The 19067-nt window shown below is 34.7% G+C and overlaps 1 protein-coding gene across 3 annotated transcripts in view; it reads left to right on the top strand.

The window, feature by feature from the left end:
• The window catches only part of SMCHD1 (structural maintenance of chromosomes flexible hinge domain containing 1), a 71457-nt gene that overhangs the window by 31620 nt on the left and 20770 nt on the right, over positions 1-19067 (top strand). For all 3 annotated transcript variants that reach the window (XM_057364906.1, XM_057364908.1, XM_057364907.1), the window contains exons 20-32: positions 2635-2779; positions 2986-3082; positions 4670-4742; positions 6385-6524; positions 7492-7626; positions 8441-8668; positions 9321-9469; positions 10226-10314; positions 11289-11407; positions 12062-12229; positions 13268-13393; positions 16524-16603; positions 18021-18178. In XM_057364906.1, the coding sequence (XP_057220889.1) occupies positions 2635-2779; positions 2986-3082; positions 4670-4742; positions 6385-6524; positions 7492-7626; positions 8441-8668; positions 9321-9469; positions 10226-10314; positions 11289-11407; positions 12062-12229; positions 13268-13393; positions 16524-16603; positions 18021-18178 (1707 nt within the window). The remainder of the gene's footprint in view (positions 1-2634; positions 2780-2985; positions 3083-4669; positions 4743-6384; positions 6525-7491; positions 7627-8440; positions 8669-9320; positions 9470-10225; positions 10315-11288; positions 11408-12061; positions 12230-13267; positions 13394-16523; positions 16604-18020; positions 18179-19067) is intronic.

Raw genomic sequence — 19067 nt, 5'->3', positions numbered from 1 at the left:
TAACAAACATTAGAACAATTGAACCCCAAGAGTGGTGACCTGTGGCACTAAGTTTGGTTGAAGGGCAGCAAGTAGTGGTTACTACAGGGGTCAATACAGGGCATGATCCTGCTTAATATCTTCATKAATGATCTGGATGATACAATGTATCTTCAGCAAGTTTGCTGGTGACAAAAAACTGGCAAGTGGCTGATAAACCYGAGAGTTTGCTGCCATTGAGAGGGACCTCAACATGCTGCAGAAATCGGCTGTCAGGAGCCTTATGAACTGCAGTGTGAAGTGCAAAAGTGTGAAGTGCAAAAACCTTGCACCTGCAGAAGGACAACCCCAAGCTGCCACCCAAGTGGAAACCAGCTTTGCAGAAAAGGATCTGGGAGTCCTGGTTGGCAGCAGGTAAACACAAGCCAATGATCTTATCAATGTCTATAAATAACTGAAGGGACTTTAAAGAAGATKGAGCCAGGCTCTTTCCAGTGACAAGACCAGAGGCAGTGGGCACACGCTGAAACATAGGTTCTCTTCAAACATCAGGAAGCAGGTTTTTTTCATGGTAAAATGACACAGTGCTGGCACAAGCTGTCCAAGAATTCGTGCAGTCTTCTTTCTTGGGGGTATTTAAAAGATGCCAGAACATGTTCCTGGGCAATTGACTCTAGGTAGCCCCACTTCAGCCAGGGACATTTGCATAAGATGACCTCCAGAAAATGCTTCTGACCTCAGCCATTCTGTGAACTTTATCTACAAAGGAGACAGGAAGGAAGAAATATAAAAAAAGCCTAATTTCTTCACATTTAATAGTAAAATGGGTATTTTTGTCACAATTTCTGGAGGTACAGGCAACATCTGTTTTTAGAGGATCAAGAAGTCAGTGTTTCTGTAGCCTCCCATTTTTCTACAAAATGAGGYTTTGAATGCAAACTCTTGAGGCAGGAAAGACTTCTTTGAATGTACCATATTGTTCTAAAAGCTTTTGCTTGGCAGAGTAGAAAGAGATATCCTTGTATGATAATACAGGAAAAAAAACCTGTTTGGCATTACTTGAAAAGAGTAGTTATTTGAACATATGTCTGAAAACATGCCATTGAAAGCTCAAAATAATTATATGAAGTTCCAAGAAAAGAAAAGAAAATCTCATTCTCTGAACAAAAGTGAACCTTGTCTGCTCTTTTATCTCTTTATCAAAGTAAAAAGAGGATCTTAGTACTTTTCAATAGTGGTGTGGCTTTCCCCAGTATGGTGGCATTCAGTTAAAGATTCCTTTGGCTATAACAATTGAAATGAATAAATCTCCTTGGAATGGAATAAGAATTTAAAAAAATCTGTTTAGATAGTTTGGTACTTTTCATGTAAGGAATACCAAAAGCAACTTCAGCTATSTATTGCTGCTTTTTTATTTAATCAGAAAATAATTCAGTATCTTTTCATTGTCAGCTTTTAAAAGTAAAAATTTAAAGTCTTAATTTTTGCAATTGTGTTTTGTATTGTCTCAGCGGCAGCCGTAAAGATTCACACTCATTATTCCAAAATATTAACATTTTTGTTACCTTTTATGTATGTAGATTCTAAAAATGAAAAAAAATAACAGTCTAAACAGAAATAGCATTTTTGGCTGAGAAACATATTATTCTATTTCTCCAATAGCAAGTTTGTCACTTAGTGTTTACAGWTCTTCTTGGTAAGGTAAAAATCACTATAAACTCTTGTTACAAGTGAACTTCCTAAGTCAATCTACAAGGCTTGTGGTTTTAGTACAGACATATTCTTTTGGTAGTTACTCACTTTAGTGAGTAGTATAAATGCTGAAGTTATTTTACTCTTGTTTTCTCAAATAATTTTACAGTTTTATTAGTCACTTATAATGAGAAAAGAAGTGGTGACCCTGTAAGGTGGAAGTCTTTTTTCTTCTTGCAACCAGCAACTAATTTTTGGCCAATATCTATCATCTCTTGTGCCAAGGAAGCTCCCTGATAATGACACACCTACTTTTGAAAGTAGTTGTTAATTTGAGTCAAAAAATTGATTTAYTTACCATTTAGCTCAGCAGTGTGTTGCTTCTTTTTTCAAAGGCCCCTTGGTCAAGAGTTCGATTCCACAAAACATGATTTTTGATTTACATCCTCCCAGTAATTACCACTGTTTGGTCTTGTTTGTTACTGCCTAATAGGRAGCAGTCTAATGGGGCCAGATTTCACAGGAAAGATACACTCACWTTTATTTTTCTAATACTCATTACTGCACATCTTTATCTCTCAAATTTGGGGTAGTTGTAGAACAAAAGTCCTCTATTGCATGAATGATTTATTTTACCAGAATTAAAGCAATTAAATGTTTAAGAAAAGCTGTCCATCCACACAGAACTTGTTCACTTTCAGGTGCTGTGTTGGTGTATTGAATACTTTGAGAGTTTTGACTGTCCTGCTATGTTTCTTGTACTGTACTGTTGTTGTATTTTAATTGTTGTTTTTATTTTAGTGTAAGTTAAAAGAATGTCAACCAATAAACCATAACTTTGCTTATAACAGTATTCTGAACAGCCTGTTTACTTTGCATCTTGACGTAATTGCAGGCTTAATAAAGAAAAAGCCAAGGAGTGCTCATAATTCTTTCTAAAAATGTATTATTCTTTTCTTTTAGAGGGTAAGCCAGAAAAATTTTTGGTGGGTCTCTTGGAGCTTCCTTTYCGAATTGGAGTGCCTTTTAATATTCCTTTGGAATTGCAGGACGAATTTGGTCATGCAACACGCTTGACAAATCGCATTAGACCAATWCTGGAAGCTAGGTAATTCAGCCTTTTTTGGTTTTGCTCTCTTCATGTGACAATAATACTTTAGGGTTTATCTGGATGATACATTGGGAATTTTTCACATAAATTAACTGTCACTTTTGCTTTTATTTTCATAAGAATATCTTGTATAGTATCTTGTATATTAAAACACTGTGTCTGCTTTTTAAATTATTCTCCTGTGTTTTCTATACATTTTCTAGTGGATTGACATTGAAGCATGATGACATATCCATGGCAGCAAAGTGTGTCATTAAGGGTGTTACTGCTAAAGGCTGTGTAAATAGTTGCCAGGGCAAGGTAGGTTAATAAATTTAAACTTGAAGTAACATTAAAAAAAAAAAAGACGCAGAGGAAATAATTTTTGTGTAAAATGAATTGTCACATAGTATTAGTTAAGTTTGGTCTACAGTAATGACTACAGGTATTGTTTGGGATCTTTTCAAATTGTCTCTTTGACCACTACCTGGAGCAATTTATATTTCCCATACCCGCGCTCTGTCAGTTGATGGCACTGCAGCTGGAACACATAGGCTGAGCAGCACTTAGGTGTGTGGTAGAGGGTACCAAGCATGTTAAATCAGCTGTCTTAGTTTGAACTGGTGCTGAGATTGGTTTAAGCAAAATCATCTGCTGTATCATCCTGGTGACTTCTGCACTGAAAGATGATGGGAACACTGAAATCTTCCATGCTTAGTTGAGATGATGAGTAGTAATAGCTAATATGCATGTCTGCTTAAGCTTCTGTAAATGTCTCCACAATTCTGGTTGCATTTCAGTAGTGAACATGTCATCCAAATCCAGCCTGTTACTGATGGACTCAGCACCTTATCAAGCTGCTACTTTGCTGCAAAAASCAAAACATGTACATGCTAAAAACTATACATGCTAAAAAGATTTCTTTCATAAAAGAGATCTTAATGCTTCTGATAAATACAGGTTTAAAGATTAAAAAAAAAAAAACTAATTAAAAATTATTTATATGGCGTATTTACACAGTATTCTAGMCAGGTCCCTATCCTTTCGTGTAGTCTCATAGTCTAGCATAGTAAAGACAGACCTTCAACTACCTCAGCTCCTAGTTATCTCATTGTACTGTTGATATTGTTGCTTAGAAAAAAGCAAGTAATGTTGCTRGTGGAAAGATGTGTAAGGAGGAGAGCATATGCCTGCTTATTAAAAGGTAAAGGGTGTTTGATGTAGTAGTCAATTTTGTAGTAAATTTTGTAGGCAAAGTTCAGAATTTAARGTGAAAGGCAAGAATAATGATATAAGAAGGGATGGATTATGAGTTATAAAATGTATAGTAGCAAAAGTGCTGGGCTGTAGAAAGATAGAAATTTGGTGAGGGGCAGGGCCAAGAATCATTTAAGGAATTTGCAGTACAGGAATAATATCGTACCACAGTAATTAAAAAGAAGGGGTRTTACTTCCTTATTTTTCAGTCTCTGATTTTAATGTGGAAATTTRTTTTAGCRATGCAGTTTRCAGCAGTTMTTTTTTTYACAGCTTTGATCAGGTAGTAGTGRTGCTTTGTTGAGGAATAACAAACACAGAACTTGCAGACCCTTTCTTTAAAACAGTTTTTTTTTTTTACCTGCTATATTTTTCCCCATTAAAACAGCCTCTAATCAGGAAACCGTAAGTTATGATAGCTGCTTTTCAYAGTTTCAGAACCATGTAGTTTAACTTACAAATCCTGTATGAATGTCTCTGGTTATAATAACATGGAAAAGACAGTACAGGGGAAAAAATCATGATGTTTTGTAGCAGTGCAAGARAATCTCTAGAGACTTCTGAAATGAATATATATACAAATTGATATGATTACATGAGACTACTATATGTTTTTGTTTAAGGTTATATTTAAAATATTCTTTTYATTAGAACTTTAATCTGAAGATTACTCTCCCTGGTTTGAAAGAAGATACACAAGTCATTAAAATAAGATTGCAGCCTGGTAAGTATCCTTAAAATATTTAACAAAATTCTGTTGAATTTTATTCGGACACTAAAAATTAAATACTTCTCCTGAGTAGGTAAAATATTTAGTGAGGCACAAAAAAGGATCCAGGTGATGACTAGAAACAAAATAAAGCCATGAGCATGTCATTCTTGGTAGGAATATCATCATACTCATAGTTCAACCTTACCTATTCTAAGAGTTGAAATTTTTGTCTGCTTACTTGAGATGCATTTTTCTCTTGTTAATTACTTCAAATCTTTTTCTATTCTAGCACCATTGAATGAATTAATTTATTCCCATTTTTCTTCAGCATTAAGGCCTTTAACCTGTACTAATCTACACTGACATGTTTTCCCTTCAGAAAACATCTTGTAGATGAATAAGTGCTCATTCAGTTTCTTACCCCAGCAAAGGGGGATGCTTTGGCAACTGAATTGTGTCTGAAGTTTTAATATTACATGTTGAATATATCATAATGAAAGAGAGGAACATAGAGGTCTGTAAGGACACTGCCCTTACCAGAATTTTGTTTTGTGGATATCGTGATAATGAGGATTCCCTTACGTGAGATCTGTTATCCCTTGTTCCCTTTTTTTTTCTGGATTTAGCATAAAAGGTATTGTTTGAAGGCTGTTTAAATTTKGGCCCCCCAGATTACCAAATTTCAGTCTTCCCCATCTCATTTTGCAGACAAATTGTGTACAGCTTTGTTAGATGAACAATGCACAGTTTATTCCATTATTCTTTATCTTTTGAGGAGTTAAGGTTTTATGTAGAAAACRGTGAAATGATTGCACTTAAAACAGACTGTTGCATGTTGCTGTCATTTACTGTGGGCTGAAGGTAGCTTCATCCTTCATTTTGCTTTTGACAATGTAAAGGTGCTTCACTACCTCTTTCTTCTCACTGGAGTTATATCCTTGGCTTTGAAAGCTGTTTTTTGATGAAGGAATGAATAAAAGCTATTTCWGCCTCATTCTTCAACCAGTGAGTTTGAAATAGAAGTTTTAATGAATCATGCATAAATATGCTTCTGAAAAATTGCCATCTTTGTTCCTTCAGAGCATGTCTTTTAGCAGTAATCTGCTACATCCTTCTGTTGTTAAAAACTGATAAAATAATTATCTGTTCCAGGGGATAGTCTTACTTGAATAGCTTCACTTTATTATTGAGATAATAACAACAGAATTTTCTTTTCCATCTCTTTTCATGCAGATCGTAGCTGTGATAGCTTTGGCAATTAATTAGATAWCTCAACATTAATATTTTTGGATTTAACATGTCAGAAGAAAGCTCCAAGTTTCTTTYTGATAAACAGAAATCCATGTAGTATGTAAACAGAACCATGTCAGGTGTTTACACCTTGTATATGCTGAATTCCGACATTTTTATCTAACTGTTTTTTTGATGCATTAAATCAAAAGATTGGCAGGTGGTATGTACTGGTGGACAAAATGTGTGCAGAACTTTTCAATACAAGCCAATATAGCTGAATTGTGTGTGAAATGGGTTGTTACCACCCGTATCTTGATAGCTTAACTTTAAAAAACCGTTTGAGATAGCAAAAACTGAAATTCAGTGTCTCAAAAGTTATCTAAAATATAATTATTGTTTTGTGATTATGCATTTTTTACAGGCCCTCCTCATCAGTTGAAAGTCAAACCAGATTCAGAAATTCTGAAGATTGAAAATGGTACAGCTTTTCCCTTTCAGGTTGAAGTAGTTGATGAATCAGGAAATATAACGGCACAGCCAGATTTGATTGTTCATTGTAAGGTAAACTGCTTTTCACTATGTGCCATAAGGATGTGATTATTGCTTTTTAAAGGGCTGGAAAAATAGTCTGTTTTGGAATTTGTGTAGAATTTAATATCATTAGCAATGCTTTTGAAGTTTCTACAGCTTGCTAGCCATAACTGTGACTYTCTTACTTGAGTCATTCAGTAAGGTTTAGAATCAGTGGAACCTAGCCTAAGAAATGGAAGTCAGAACATGTAGATTGAATTTTAAGGTCTTTTAGGCCGTATTTGTCATCTGCAGTGCTAAAATTTGTTCAGAAAAGTAACTCCATACAGCTTACKTTTGATACTTTTTGAAGTTGAAAATTCAAGTTTAGTGCCTAAAAATAGTACAAGAGTATTATCATAAGCACTAGCCTAAGATCAGAGGGGAATGCACATGTGTCTTTAGGAAGTAAAAAAACTTGCTCTTTAGACCCTTTTTTTTAACTCAAGAAAGTGACTTTTCCTATTCTAGTCAAATCCAGCAAGAATATTTAGAAATGTTTTTAATGCAAAATAGTCTGTATTCCATTTGCACTTTGTGTGTACACTCTCTTCCTGTAGACTGGGTCTACATGTGGTGATATGATGGCATGTTGAACTTCCGTGTTCAAATTTGCTTAATGTGTGGTATTTATAAAATTAATGAAAAGGAAGTTTGCTTTGCAAGTTAATTGAATTTATTTCATAATGGCAGAAGACTAATTATTGTGTGTTATTAAAAAACAAGTGAATAGATCATATATTTTATTTCTGTAACTTACTCCTTTCTCCCATACATCTCTTATCACCTGCAGAAAAATACAGGTGTTGGTCTTACAGTTGTTGGAAAACTRAAATATATTAATTCTTTCTTTATGTAATTATATATATATATTTGGACTTACGTAAATAATAATTTCTGAATTAATCATGGTAGTTCTTYAAAAGAAACTGGATGTTTAATATTATATTTTAAATAGTTTTTAGGTGCTTCAGACCTTCCTGTGTATTCTGTGGAYTGCAGTAATGGGGGAACAAACATTTTAACTGGTCCAGTTATACATGTACAGAATATCCAGAAAGACCAGATGCTGAAGGCAAGGATTGAAGTACTTGTAAGTACTGCTTGGACTGTTTGGATGAAAAAAAGATTGCAAACAGTTTATTGTGCTGTCTTGCTAACATCTTTTATGAATAAACTTAGCTCCCAGAAGTTACTGGTTTAGGTATTATAAACTTGGTAATCTGGTGGCTACGCTTTTTTATCTCTAGAAAATCATAAAAAGGCAAAGAGTTTTTCCATTTTTTTCTTCACCTCTTACTCTATTTCTTTAAATCCTGAGGTGTTTCAGAAATGTGTACAATTTCTGGGATTTTTCTTCCCCTTTTCAGTTCCTGGATTGTTTTGACAAATTGCCTTCATTGCATAAATATTTAGTGTAAGAATAGGTATAACAATCAATGGGTTTTTTGTAGCTTTTCAGTTTCAAAGTTCATGTAGTATGAGGTTTTTTTAATGCTATTGAACATTGCAGTTCTCCAGTAGTCAGGAGAGTCACGCTGCCRGAGTAAACAAAACCTGTGTTTTACYCTGGAAAAATGTGTGATTACATACTAACATGCAAGGTGAACTATRTGAAAATATACTTATGATTCCTCTTTTAAAGTATTTTATAAATTGTATAATGTAGTACTTCTGGAATAGAAAAAAATCTAGACCGGTATTGCCAATTCTCATATTTGTTAAAAGTTGTAATTATATTAGTATATCCTTTTGATTTACTTTTGACAAGTCAAGCTGATTTCATGTTTGGACACCTGGTTGCAGCTGAATCCAGACCAGTGCCATATGCTATTACAGAGTTATGTGTATGCATATCTAAATTCAATATCTTAATTATATGTCTTTTATTTTTCACCCATGTGTAGAATTGCAAAGAAGTGCCACCAGTGGAAAAGATTATAAAACTTCTGCCTAGCAGTCATGTTGCAAGACTACAGGTCTTAAGTATGAATGGACAACAAGCTCTTCAAATTAAACATCAGGATGAAATCARTTGTGTTGCTGGCAGTACCATGAATAAGCTTATATTTCAGATGTACGATGAAGCTGAAAGAGAAATACCCATAACTGCAGCTGCTGCAGAAAAAATCAAGGCAAGTACTTTGGAGTAAACAGCAGCGTAATAGGGAGAGAGACACAAAGCTGATTCCCTTAAAATTCATAGACCTCAGACTAAGAAATAATATTCCCAAAACTTTATTATTAAACATGGGAACTTAACTCTCCTCTTAATGATTTTAAAAATACTTTTAATTAAATATTAAGTAGTGCTTCAGGGTAGTATTATGAAAAGCAGGTTAGTATTTCTAGTRCTTCTAAACATGTAAAATAATTATGACATAGTTATGGTTCCTSAGATCTGGGGCCTTCCCAACATCTAGCAGCTTTGAATAGGCATGTTCCTCATCARTGCTTGCTTGCCTGTCTTATCCCATCTGTGTACATATGTGGAGCCTAAGACAAGCRTAGAGATTCACCAAATATGTCACACTTTTTTAGCAGAATTGGATCTTTCCTAATTCAAGTTCAGTGAGGGAAACCTAATGTACGTTTTGATATGCTTGGGTTTTTTTTTCCAGTAATTGATTGTATTTCAGTAGATAGCATTTCTTATTGCTGAGAAATGTACAGGCTTTCCATTGACACTGCTATTACCTGTATGTTATTAGAATGGYTATGAGATGTAATGTGTAGCTCATCATTTATAATTTAGCTTTTGATTAATTTATGAAATTTTAATTTTAGGTTAACTGGACGCCTAAAATTGACAGAGAGTTGTTGATGCAGGGATTATTACCTGATATAAAAGTACCAACCTCAGTGAAAGATGTACGTTACTGTCTAATTACTTACCTTGATGAGCATGTATCTTTGGAGAGTGCATTCACAGTCAGGTTTGTTAATTTGTAGTACTTTATTGATTAATTGTTGTTGGCATAGCATTGTAGATGTCATTACTTTGGGGTAAAACTAAGTCTTTCTACRGAAGTTGATACAATGAAAGTGGTTGCTAAATTAATAGGAGAATGTAGCTTGAGAGGTGGGAAGGGTTTGTGCAAATGTGTAACATGTGAGAACATTACCTGTGTGAAAGACTCCATCRTGATCTGTTTGCATCCAGACCTGTAATCACTTACACAGTGTAAATATACATACACTGAAGAAGATTATTGTTGTCTTTGTAAACTTACAGTAAACATTAGATTTCAGAATAACTACTTTTACTCAAGAGTGAGGTCACAGGTTACTGAAGAGAAAGTATCACTGCAAAGTTAGTTCTCATTTGATTCCTCAGTAAAACTGGCAAGCTGTAAATTAAACTTGAAAATTATCTGTGTATCACTCTTAGTGAGTCTAAGCAGTTAGCCCTACTTGTATCTTTATAAAGTTTATTTAGATGAATCTGATTCTACTATTACTTTAGTGTATTCCATGTGATTTTAACAGGTTAAAATTAACTAATTCAGAGCACTCTGATGGCAGGGGTAAATATGCAGCAATTAGTCATTTCACAGTCTGCAGTACAAAACCAATATATGTTACATTAACAAGCATTAAGATTCTATAAGATATTCATCATGCCTGCTATTATGTTATGTTTACCTTGATAAAATAAGAGAGAAATAAGTCAATTTTCATGTCTAACTCAGACCAGTTCCTGATGAACCCAAACACATTAAATGTAAACTAAAAGGATCAAACACACTGCAGATGGGTGAAGAACTGCAAAGTGAAATCGGTGAGTGTTTGTCTATTTTTCATTTTTTTCTAAGATACCTTTCTTTTTCTTATCAATTTTTTAAGACTGTTATATATATAGATGTCATCAAGAGAAAATTACCTTCAACAACCTTAATCTAAAAAACAGGTTTGCATTCTCATTCACAGAAAGATGATCAGATTTCTTTAATTGGAATTTTGCAATTCTGGAGTTAGTATCTAATAAAATTTGCCTCTTAGTTTGCACATTGGGACATCCATCACACTGAGTTCGAATTGTTTGCAGGTTTTTGTTTTGTTTGTTGTATTCTGAAATCTGAAAGGCTATAAGAGCATTCAGACTTTTGTGAAGGCAGGGWCTTCAAAGTGACACATTTTAAGATTACCCTAAGAGAAAGGTGTGTTAGGGATCAATTTTAAGATTTCTTTTTCTTTTAACTATATAGTAAGAAATAATCTTTTAATTCCAAAGAGTGGGAAGCACAAATACGTGATATAACTACATAGGTACATTTGRTTTATACCCGCAAGATTGGAGGTTTTTACCAATGCATATAAAAACCTGAAGGGAGTGTAAAGAASCTGGAGCCAGGCTTTTTCTAGATGTGTAATATAGAGGTAATGGACACCAACTGAAATACAGGATGTTCTCCCTGARCATCAGGAAACAGTTTTTCACTGCAAGGGTGACTGAGCGCTGGCACAGATTRCCCAGAGTTTGTGGAGTCCCCSTCCTTCRGGATCTCTGAGGTTGCCTGTCTKCAAATGGCTCAAGGGTGTCTTACTTCATCAGGGGTTTTGAACTATGTGACACCCAGAAATACCTTCCAACCTCAGCCTGTCTGTGATTTAGTGATASTTATGTAAATTTTCTCTATATTGTGTCTCTGTTGTGTATGTTTATATTCCATATGTTGTATAATGTTTCATTAAAGCAGCTGCTGAGGTAATCATCCTGRTAATCATTTTAATCATCATCATCTTTTTTAACAGATGTAATGATTACAGATCAGTTTGGAAATCAGGTTCAGACAGTGCCATCTACATGTGTAAATTCCCTAGGAGTTTCTGGGCCTGGACTTGATAAATCAAATTTGAAAGTAACTTGGCAGGTATTTATAAGATGTCATATAGTTTATTTCTTTGTGGCATTTGTGTGGTAATTGTCTTCATTCTGTTACACAGAATTGAACCAAAATTGTGGAAAAGTAACCAACACTAGTTGGTAAGCTSTGTCATTAGAGGCTTAAAGCATTAAAATTGTATGATCCTGTTCTAAGGAGCACAGCAGCATCTGTTAAAAACCTTATCACTGCTGCAGCTATGCAATGTGGAGGCCAGTCCACTTCGTGCTTGAGTTGGGTTTGCCTTGTTTCCAGTCCATTGTTACATATGTTTTCTTCTATCTTGCTTTTAGTCTTTCCTTGCATCTTTTATTTATGTTGGTACAGTTGATTTTAAGATCTTTTGAAAAACCTTCTACAATAGCCTAGTCTATACCTTTTAAAATATGCTGGATATAACCTGAAATACAGGTTTCTGAGAAATTCTTGAGTTTGAAGTGGGTCACTTCTTATTCATGAAGTTCATTTAAATTTAACAGGAGGAATAGAACTTGTGGTTTAATTTTTAGTCCAGTGTCTCACAGTAAAAACACCAAATAGTGTCCAGATAGCACATATACTAAATACTGTAATGAAAAATATTTATGAATTTTACTTCCCTTYATTTGTTCTTGATAAAATCTTCTCTGTGTTTCTCTATAGGAAAGTACTCAAACAATGAAAGTGAAAGGTATTCGGTATAAACCCTGTTTACTTGGAAGCAAGGAATTGTGCTTCGCTTGGCGTGAATTTTCTGACTTTATCAGAGTGAATTTAGTAGCAGGATCCCCAGCTAAACTGCAGATTGTAGATTGGCCAGAGGTAGAAAAGGTAAGCTGAAAATTCTGGTTTGAARAAAAAGCAGCATGGTCTCTAGTCAGGTATTTTATTTCCATTTTTCCTGCAATAGCTAACTATATTAGGTTTTTTWAAGTAAACTTATTTTGGAGTAGTGTAACTCATATGTGTATGTTTACTCCCTGAAATATTGTAAACTGTTAATTCTGTCCCATTTATCTTTCTAAAGATAGTGTTAACTTTTGTGCAGTAATTTTACTGTGGGCTGGATTCTGACACTCAACTTTCACTGCTGTTTTCCAAAGATAMAGTCCTTAATGGTAGCAATGGCTGGCAGCTCCTCTTTCCTTCATCTCCTGGGGGGCTTTTTTGATGTTCAGGATGCGGGATGGCAGTCCCAAACTTAGTTCGGTTTACAAATGTTTAYTGTCAGAAAGTAAACACTTAAATAGAACAGAATACAGGACTTAAAGGAAATGGCTGGAGACTTTTGGTGCCATACATTTGCCTTGGGTTYTGAAATTATTTTTCAGTGTTTACTTTGGCTATTCGAATAATAGTTCCTAACTTACAGCAGAAACCAGAATAGAAAACTGAAAGCAGAAGAAAGAAAATAATATCTTTGAACAGAAGACAGAAATTAAGATTGTTGTTTTGGGAAAATGGAGAAGGAAGTTACTGAAGAAAAGGAAACAAGAGGTTCAGGGAATGACATAACTCTTTTTGTTCTCTAGACAGCTCTTTTAAGYATATCAGAAAGTAAGTTTTAGGCCATAGCTCTTCCTAAAACAAGGATACTGATAAGCCCCTTCAGAATCATGTCCTTCCTTTTAGTTAYATCAACATGAGTAACCCATGCCATTCAATTCAAGTAGTGCATTTTATTCTAGCAAGAGAATATTAATGAACTCCAGAAATATGTTCGTGCATACAATTTGATCATAGTCTAGCTGTTTTGGGAAACAAGTTGTATGGAAAAGGTGGACAACATCGCTCTGGGGCTTCCTGAACTGCTGTGGATGTCCAAGATACATAGAATTTAATAGTATCATGTATTTGTATCTCTTCCAGCCTATTGCAGTGATTAATGGTAGAGAATTGCAGAGGCCTCTTATTGTTCAGTTGTGTGATCAGTGTGGAAATCCAACTCCTGAACCTAATGTGAAAATCAGCCTTATAAAGGGTAACCACTTAAAGGTAAGCATAGGCCTTATTAGGTGAACTTTGCTTAACATGAACTTTGTTGTCATGTCTACATTRTCTTCATATTCAGGACATTTTTTARAAGTTAATAAAATACATAAGGGCACAAAAGAATAATTAATCTATTGTAAGAGCATTGTGAACAAATAACGTAAACAGGTCCCAGGACAGCAACCACAAATATATAATAAAATTCTGATGAGGCAGTGTCCAAGGATAATTTKAATACATTGCAAATCCTCTACTGAACTGTTTTCCAAATTTTACATGCATATCACACCACCCCATCCCCCATGTTATAAGAGGTAATTTACTAAACGATAGTAATGATGATGATACAGTCTCAACTAGCAACCAAATAATTTTTATCTGTGATTCTTTGATTTTGAATGYATGRCTTACTGGTCTGTAGGTAAAGCTGRTCAGCAGGTTTGATCCCTGCTTGATTATCCTGTGAAAAGCATTGACAGAATAAATTAAATCCAAATAATGAGGATGCAGACTTAGCCCAAATTTAAGTGGTTACTGTCTTTTCCGTAAGTGAGGTATGAATGTCARATAAATTTCACATTGGTCTGTACAAAGGAAGGATTTTGACAGAATACTCCATTCATTAAAATTTTTGTTCTTGGCTTTGAGCAAAAAAGGAAAAGTCAAGGTGTAAATCATTCCTATCTATCAGAGCAGAGACTGTTATACAGGATATGTTCATCCACCTCTGGACWTGACATTTTTTAATTCAGGGCCAGTCTTGTTTCCTTTTTGTTCCTGCTTGTCATGCATTTGTGTTCCTCAGTTTTCTCAGAATACASAATAGCCAAGAACTTTCACTCAACYSTCCACAGTTGTGCCACAACCTTACYTTTTGCCCAATTTAASTATGCTATTATTTCTTCTTTCAGCTGGATTTTTTAAAGTAGATTTCTTGATATCTTGAACAATTTTCTCGCTTTTTTGGCTCTCTTTACATAGAAGCCTGCTCACAGTTTGGGATTGTTTGCCCCAGCTACTGSCTTTATGGTAGCAACTGAAGTTCATTGTGCATTCTAGTTACATTGGTTTTGAGAGARCATAGAATCTTGGCTCATTAGTGCTGCCTGATCAGAGATGTGGTGGCATGGCAGTGTCTTTTCAGATTTTATATGTTTCTCCAGGGTGGGACAGAACCATGTCTTAGAGTCCACGTTCTTTATATGAGTGGGATGTGTCCAGGAGGAAGTGTTCTGAAAGCCAAGATGGATCATTGTTATAAAGTGTTTATTACAGCATSCTCTGCCTTGGCATTTCCAATAGGTTGTATGCACAGGCTCCTGAAAGAAAYTGGAAGGTTTTGGGAATGGAAGTTTTCAAATAAGATGTTTTCTATATTTTGCATTCCACCCTCTACGTCTCCAAAGCCTGATATTATGCAGTTGCAGCATGCATTTCCTGTACTCCATCCTTTATCTTACAGGTCCAAAACTGAACGAGTATGGCTGAACATAAACACTATGAATTCTTATGTGCAGCTCAGTAGAGGAAATGCACAAAGCACTGGTTCCTGTAAAAATGAAAACTTTATGTTGTGTGATACACACTAATCTAAAATACAGACCTATTTCATTGAGTTGAATATACTCTTATRATTATTTTTTTAATGTTTGGCAGGTTTTTTAGTGTATCTTTGCAATGCTGCTTTTCATTTGAATGATTAAGCACATGGTTTTTGCCATTGCTTTTCTCTAGTGACGTGCTAGGGATAAACTCATGCTCCCATAGCTGATCCATTATGAATCAACTTTCACATTTGTTTCCTGAAGTGGTATTATTCTTTTAAATTACTGACATGAGATTTGGGAAGGAAAATAATCCTGGAAGAAGATTGCCCAGTTCAAGTATTCCAAAATCATTGTTTTTGTGTAAGTGGACACTAGACAATCTCCTGAAATCTGTGCTGAAATAGCAAAGGGAAAGCAATTTAATGCCAAGCACTGTCCAGATGACAAAAATTTACACCACATTGTTGCATTACAGTTGATTTCCCTCCTTGGAGAGGAATTAATTACAGAGTATCTGAGAATGTATCCATAGCTTCCTTTCCTGCCTTCCAAACTCTAAAACTACTATTTCAAAAATAATAAATTCTTCTGATACATTAACAAGGAATTTTTAGGTAGGACTATTTAATGTGTAAATGCAAGTGTGACTCAAAGGTGCTGCCGATCCTAAGATTTGAATTCCGGTGCCAGGGAAGAATGTGCAGCAAAGATAGCGTGCACATAGAAAACACACCTTGAAGAACACTAGTGAGTTAAAGAGGAATTATTTTCTAACAGTGGGAGTCAGCAAGAATACCTTTAAGTCAGTCATAGACTTTCCATTGACTTCAAAGGAGTCACAGYTAGTTAATGTCCTAGATAAACAGATTTATAAGCCATTTGTGGTGTTAGCCTAAAACAACAGTGACAAGAAGTAATCATGATTAGTGTTTGATTAAATGCCATTTTTTATAGTATAGAGATTAGTTCTAGACTATTATCATTGCATTTTGATAGCTAAGGTACTGTACTTTATCACTTGCCTTAACATTTTTCACTAAATTGTCTAGCAGTCTTACATTTTTGGCAGCAGGACTAGAATGGGGAAGGAGAAGAGACAGACAGATACCAGTTATTTTTACTGCGGTTCTATAATTAATTACTTTTTGCTACCCAGCAATCTCTGTGCAGAGTGGAGAAACACTGTGACAGGGACTAAATAGTTTGTAGAAGATATGTGGATCTGAAAATGTACTCAGATTAACATTTGCTATGGATGATAGATCAGTAGCAATTTAAATAATATTTATACATGTTATAAATTTAAACCATTAATAAATATAATTTATAAATTAATGTGTTGAACATATTAATGAAGAAAAATATCCTAATTTAGATGAAGTGATTGTTTTGAAAAACTGGCAGAGAATTTGAAAACTCTTCATTAATATTGTCTTCATAACAGTACATCTTTCCCTAATTTGCAGTGCAAAAGTTTAGCTACAGCTCAAATCAACAGGTAGTATGCAGGCACATGAGATAAATGTTTCCTTCTAAGACTTGATATTACTTCTGTGTCATTGAAAGAATAATTTTTTTTTTGACAGATTGTTCCTTCCAACCAGCAACATAAAACAGATGACACTGGTAGGGCTAACCTGGGAGTTTTTAGTATTCATGCACCTAGGTAAGTAGTGGAAACCAGGTGGATTTCATAAAGTGCCTACTGAGTATTAATCTAGAGCAAAGATCAAAYATACATTATTTATATGCAGATGGATGGCCAGATAGAAAAATTAAGTGCTTAACTAAATAAAATTCAGTAGCTGCTTCTTTTGTTCTAAGAAGCTGCTGTTCTAAATGTTATGATTTGTGGTTTTTTTTCTGGTGATGGTAAACCACAGCTTCTAATTGTCAACTTGCACCAAATGGAAGTGGTATTATAAACCACTTAAAAGATTTGAAATGTACAGTGTTTAGGTGGCCAGTTCCAGACACTATGCTTTTAAAGTAGGAACACATTCCAGGAGTTTAAACACCCCTTCTTCTGCATGCTAGACATTGTTTTAAAGGAGTAGGTACAATGTCCAAAGGAATTTTAAATAGATACATTTAATTTTTCTTATTTGCARTTGAACTGATGAAGTCTCGTTTCCAGCAGATGTGTCCTGTGGCTCCCGCTTCCTCATGTTGTGCTTCTTCATGCTCACTTCTTTATGTATATGGCTTCTCTCACACACTTAAGTCCCATATGACTTTTCAAATTCATCATTTCTGTATCCTACTCATATTCACCATTCTGCTATCCACTCCCTGTATTCCTGAGTTTTCTGTGCAAGACTTTGGCTTTAGGTTGTCTTGAAACTAGCAATAAGTGCTCGTTCTTTCCATTCATCTCTTCAGGATTTCACCCATAATATTCTTTTGCATTGGGAAAAAATTGCTTTAAATGCTGTCAGTGGTGCTCAGTGTATTTGTAATACCTGTGACTTGATAGAAGAAGGATGACTATTAGTTACCARTTTACTACTGGAGCTTAGAAACAGGTGTGACATCATGCTATTTATAGCATAATCAGAACTGGCTAGGAAGTTAAATACCTCTATGCAATTAAATTCCCAGTTATGTTTGAAAACTTGAAATTTAAGTGTTTAATAGGGTAAAGAAAATAGTTATTTGGTAGCACTGAAGACATATACCTCTAGTGCACTTTGCTAGATGTGAATGGTACTTGGATTCACTCTTTGGAAACTTTTGTCAAAGCAGAATGCTCGTCGGTATTTTAATTGCTTACTGCTTTACTGTCTGCTTCTACTTGAAGCTGTAGTTGCTGGTGTCTTACAGGCAATGAAACATGATCAAACTAATGAAATACTAACACAAAATTAAATTTAATAAGCTAATATTTTAAAAATAACTGAAACTCATTATTTTAGTTGTCTTAACATTGCATTAATGCTTCCATTTCTTTCTTCTCCTCACTGCTGCTTTRCTAGCTATTGTTTATCATTCTTTCATGTACAATATTCAGACTTGAAACCTGTTGAAAATTGTTTTTCCAGAAGAGATTTTACATCCATTTTTATGATTTCTTTATATTACAGGGGAGAGCACACTTTACAGCTTAAAGCCTCATACAACAAGACCATWTTACATTGTCCTGTGATCACAATAAATGTCCTGCCTGATCCTGAGAAACCTGTCTGCTTGAATGTTAAATATGACAAAAGTCCTTTTTTTCCAGCAGGAGGTATCTTCCCTGGTAAGTGTAAGGGTCCACTCCAATCACTCAAGAACTTTGTAAACCTGTGAAAAAACATTTTGGTGATTCTCCTGCTGGTTTGTTTTTTTTTGTCTTTTTTCTGATCTGTTTTGTCTCAGTTCTTTCTAACAGCTGTATCTGAGATGTAACAGTTGGACAGACGAGATATGTAGGTCATCCTTGGAAAGCATTTCAAAAGACCTCTTATTTATTTGTTCCAAATTACTGCTTTTATCCATCTGTGAATAGTAAAACTACAGAATGTCTCTTCTGTCTTACTGAAATATGATCTTGAGCTAGTTCATGTATGTTTTTTTCTGTGAAATGGTAACAAAGGAAGTAGCTCTGAAATCCTAGATCAACTGTGAGTCAAGACAGTCCAAAAAGGAATCAGCAGGAGGACAGCACAAAATATTATTTTCTCACAAAAGGACTTGATTCTTGGCCATCATAACTTCATAAGCTAGAATTTTTATGGCAATAGGTTTTTGTTTTTTAAAAAACTCCATTGTTACAAYCTTGATTAAATTAACAAGGTATTTTAGTTTTGCCTAAAGGAATCGTAGAATGGCAGAGTGGTTTGGGTTGGAATGGATCTGCGAAGATCATCTACCTTCAACCCTTTCAAGTGTAGTGGGTAGTAAATCAACCATGTTTTGAGATAAGAGAATGAAACAGCTTCTTCAGGGCAATATAATGTATATAGTACATATGACATTAATTTTTTTAATATAATTAGGTAATAAATTCTGTGTTAACAGCTTCATATTTATTAAATACAGTACTTTAACATTCTAATTATTTGATTTACTGGTGATCTCAGATGTATCTGAGGACAGGCACTGTAGTCTTGGAGGGAGTCAAGCCTGAATTTTTCATGCATATCAAA

This window comes from Malurus melanocephalus, unplaced genomic scaffold (genome assembly GCF_030028575.1).
Source record: "Malurus melanocephalus ecotype Western Australia unplaced genomic scaffold, MMel_1.1 scaffold_44, whole genome shotgun sequence".
NCBI classification, from domain to species: Eukaryota; Metazoa; Chordata; class Aves; order Passeriformes; family Maluridae; genus Malurus; species Malurus melanocephalus.
This window is presented reverse-complemented; position numbering and strand designations above follow the sequence as displayed.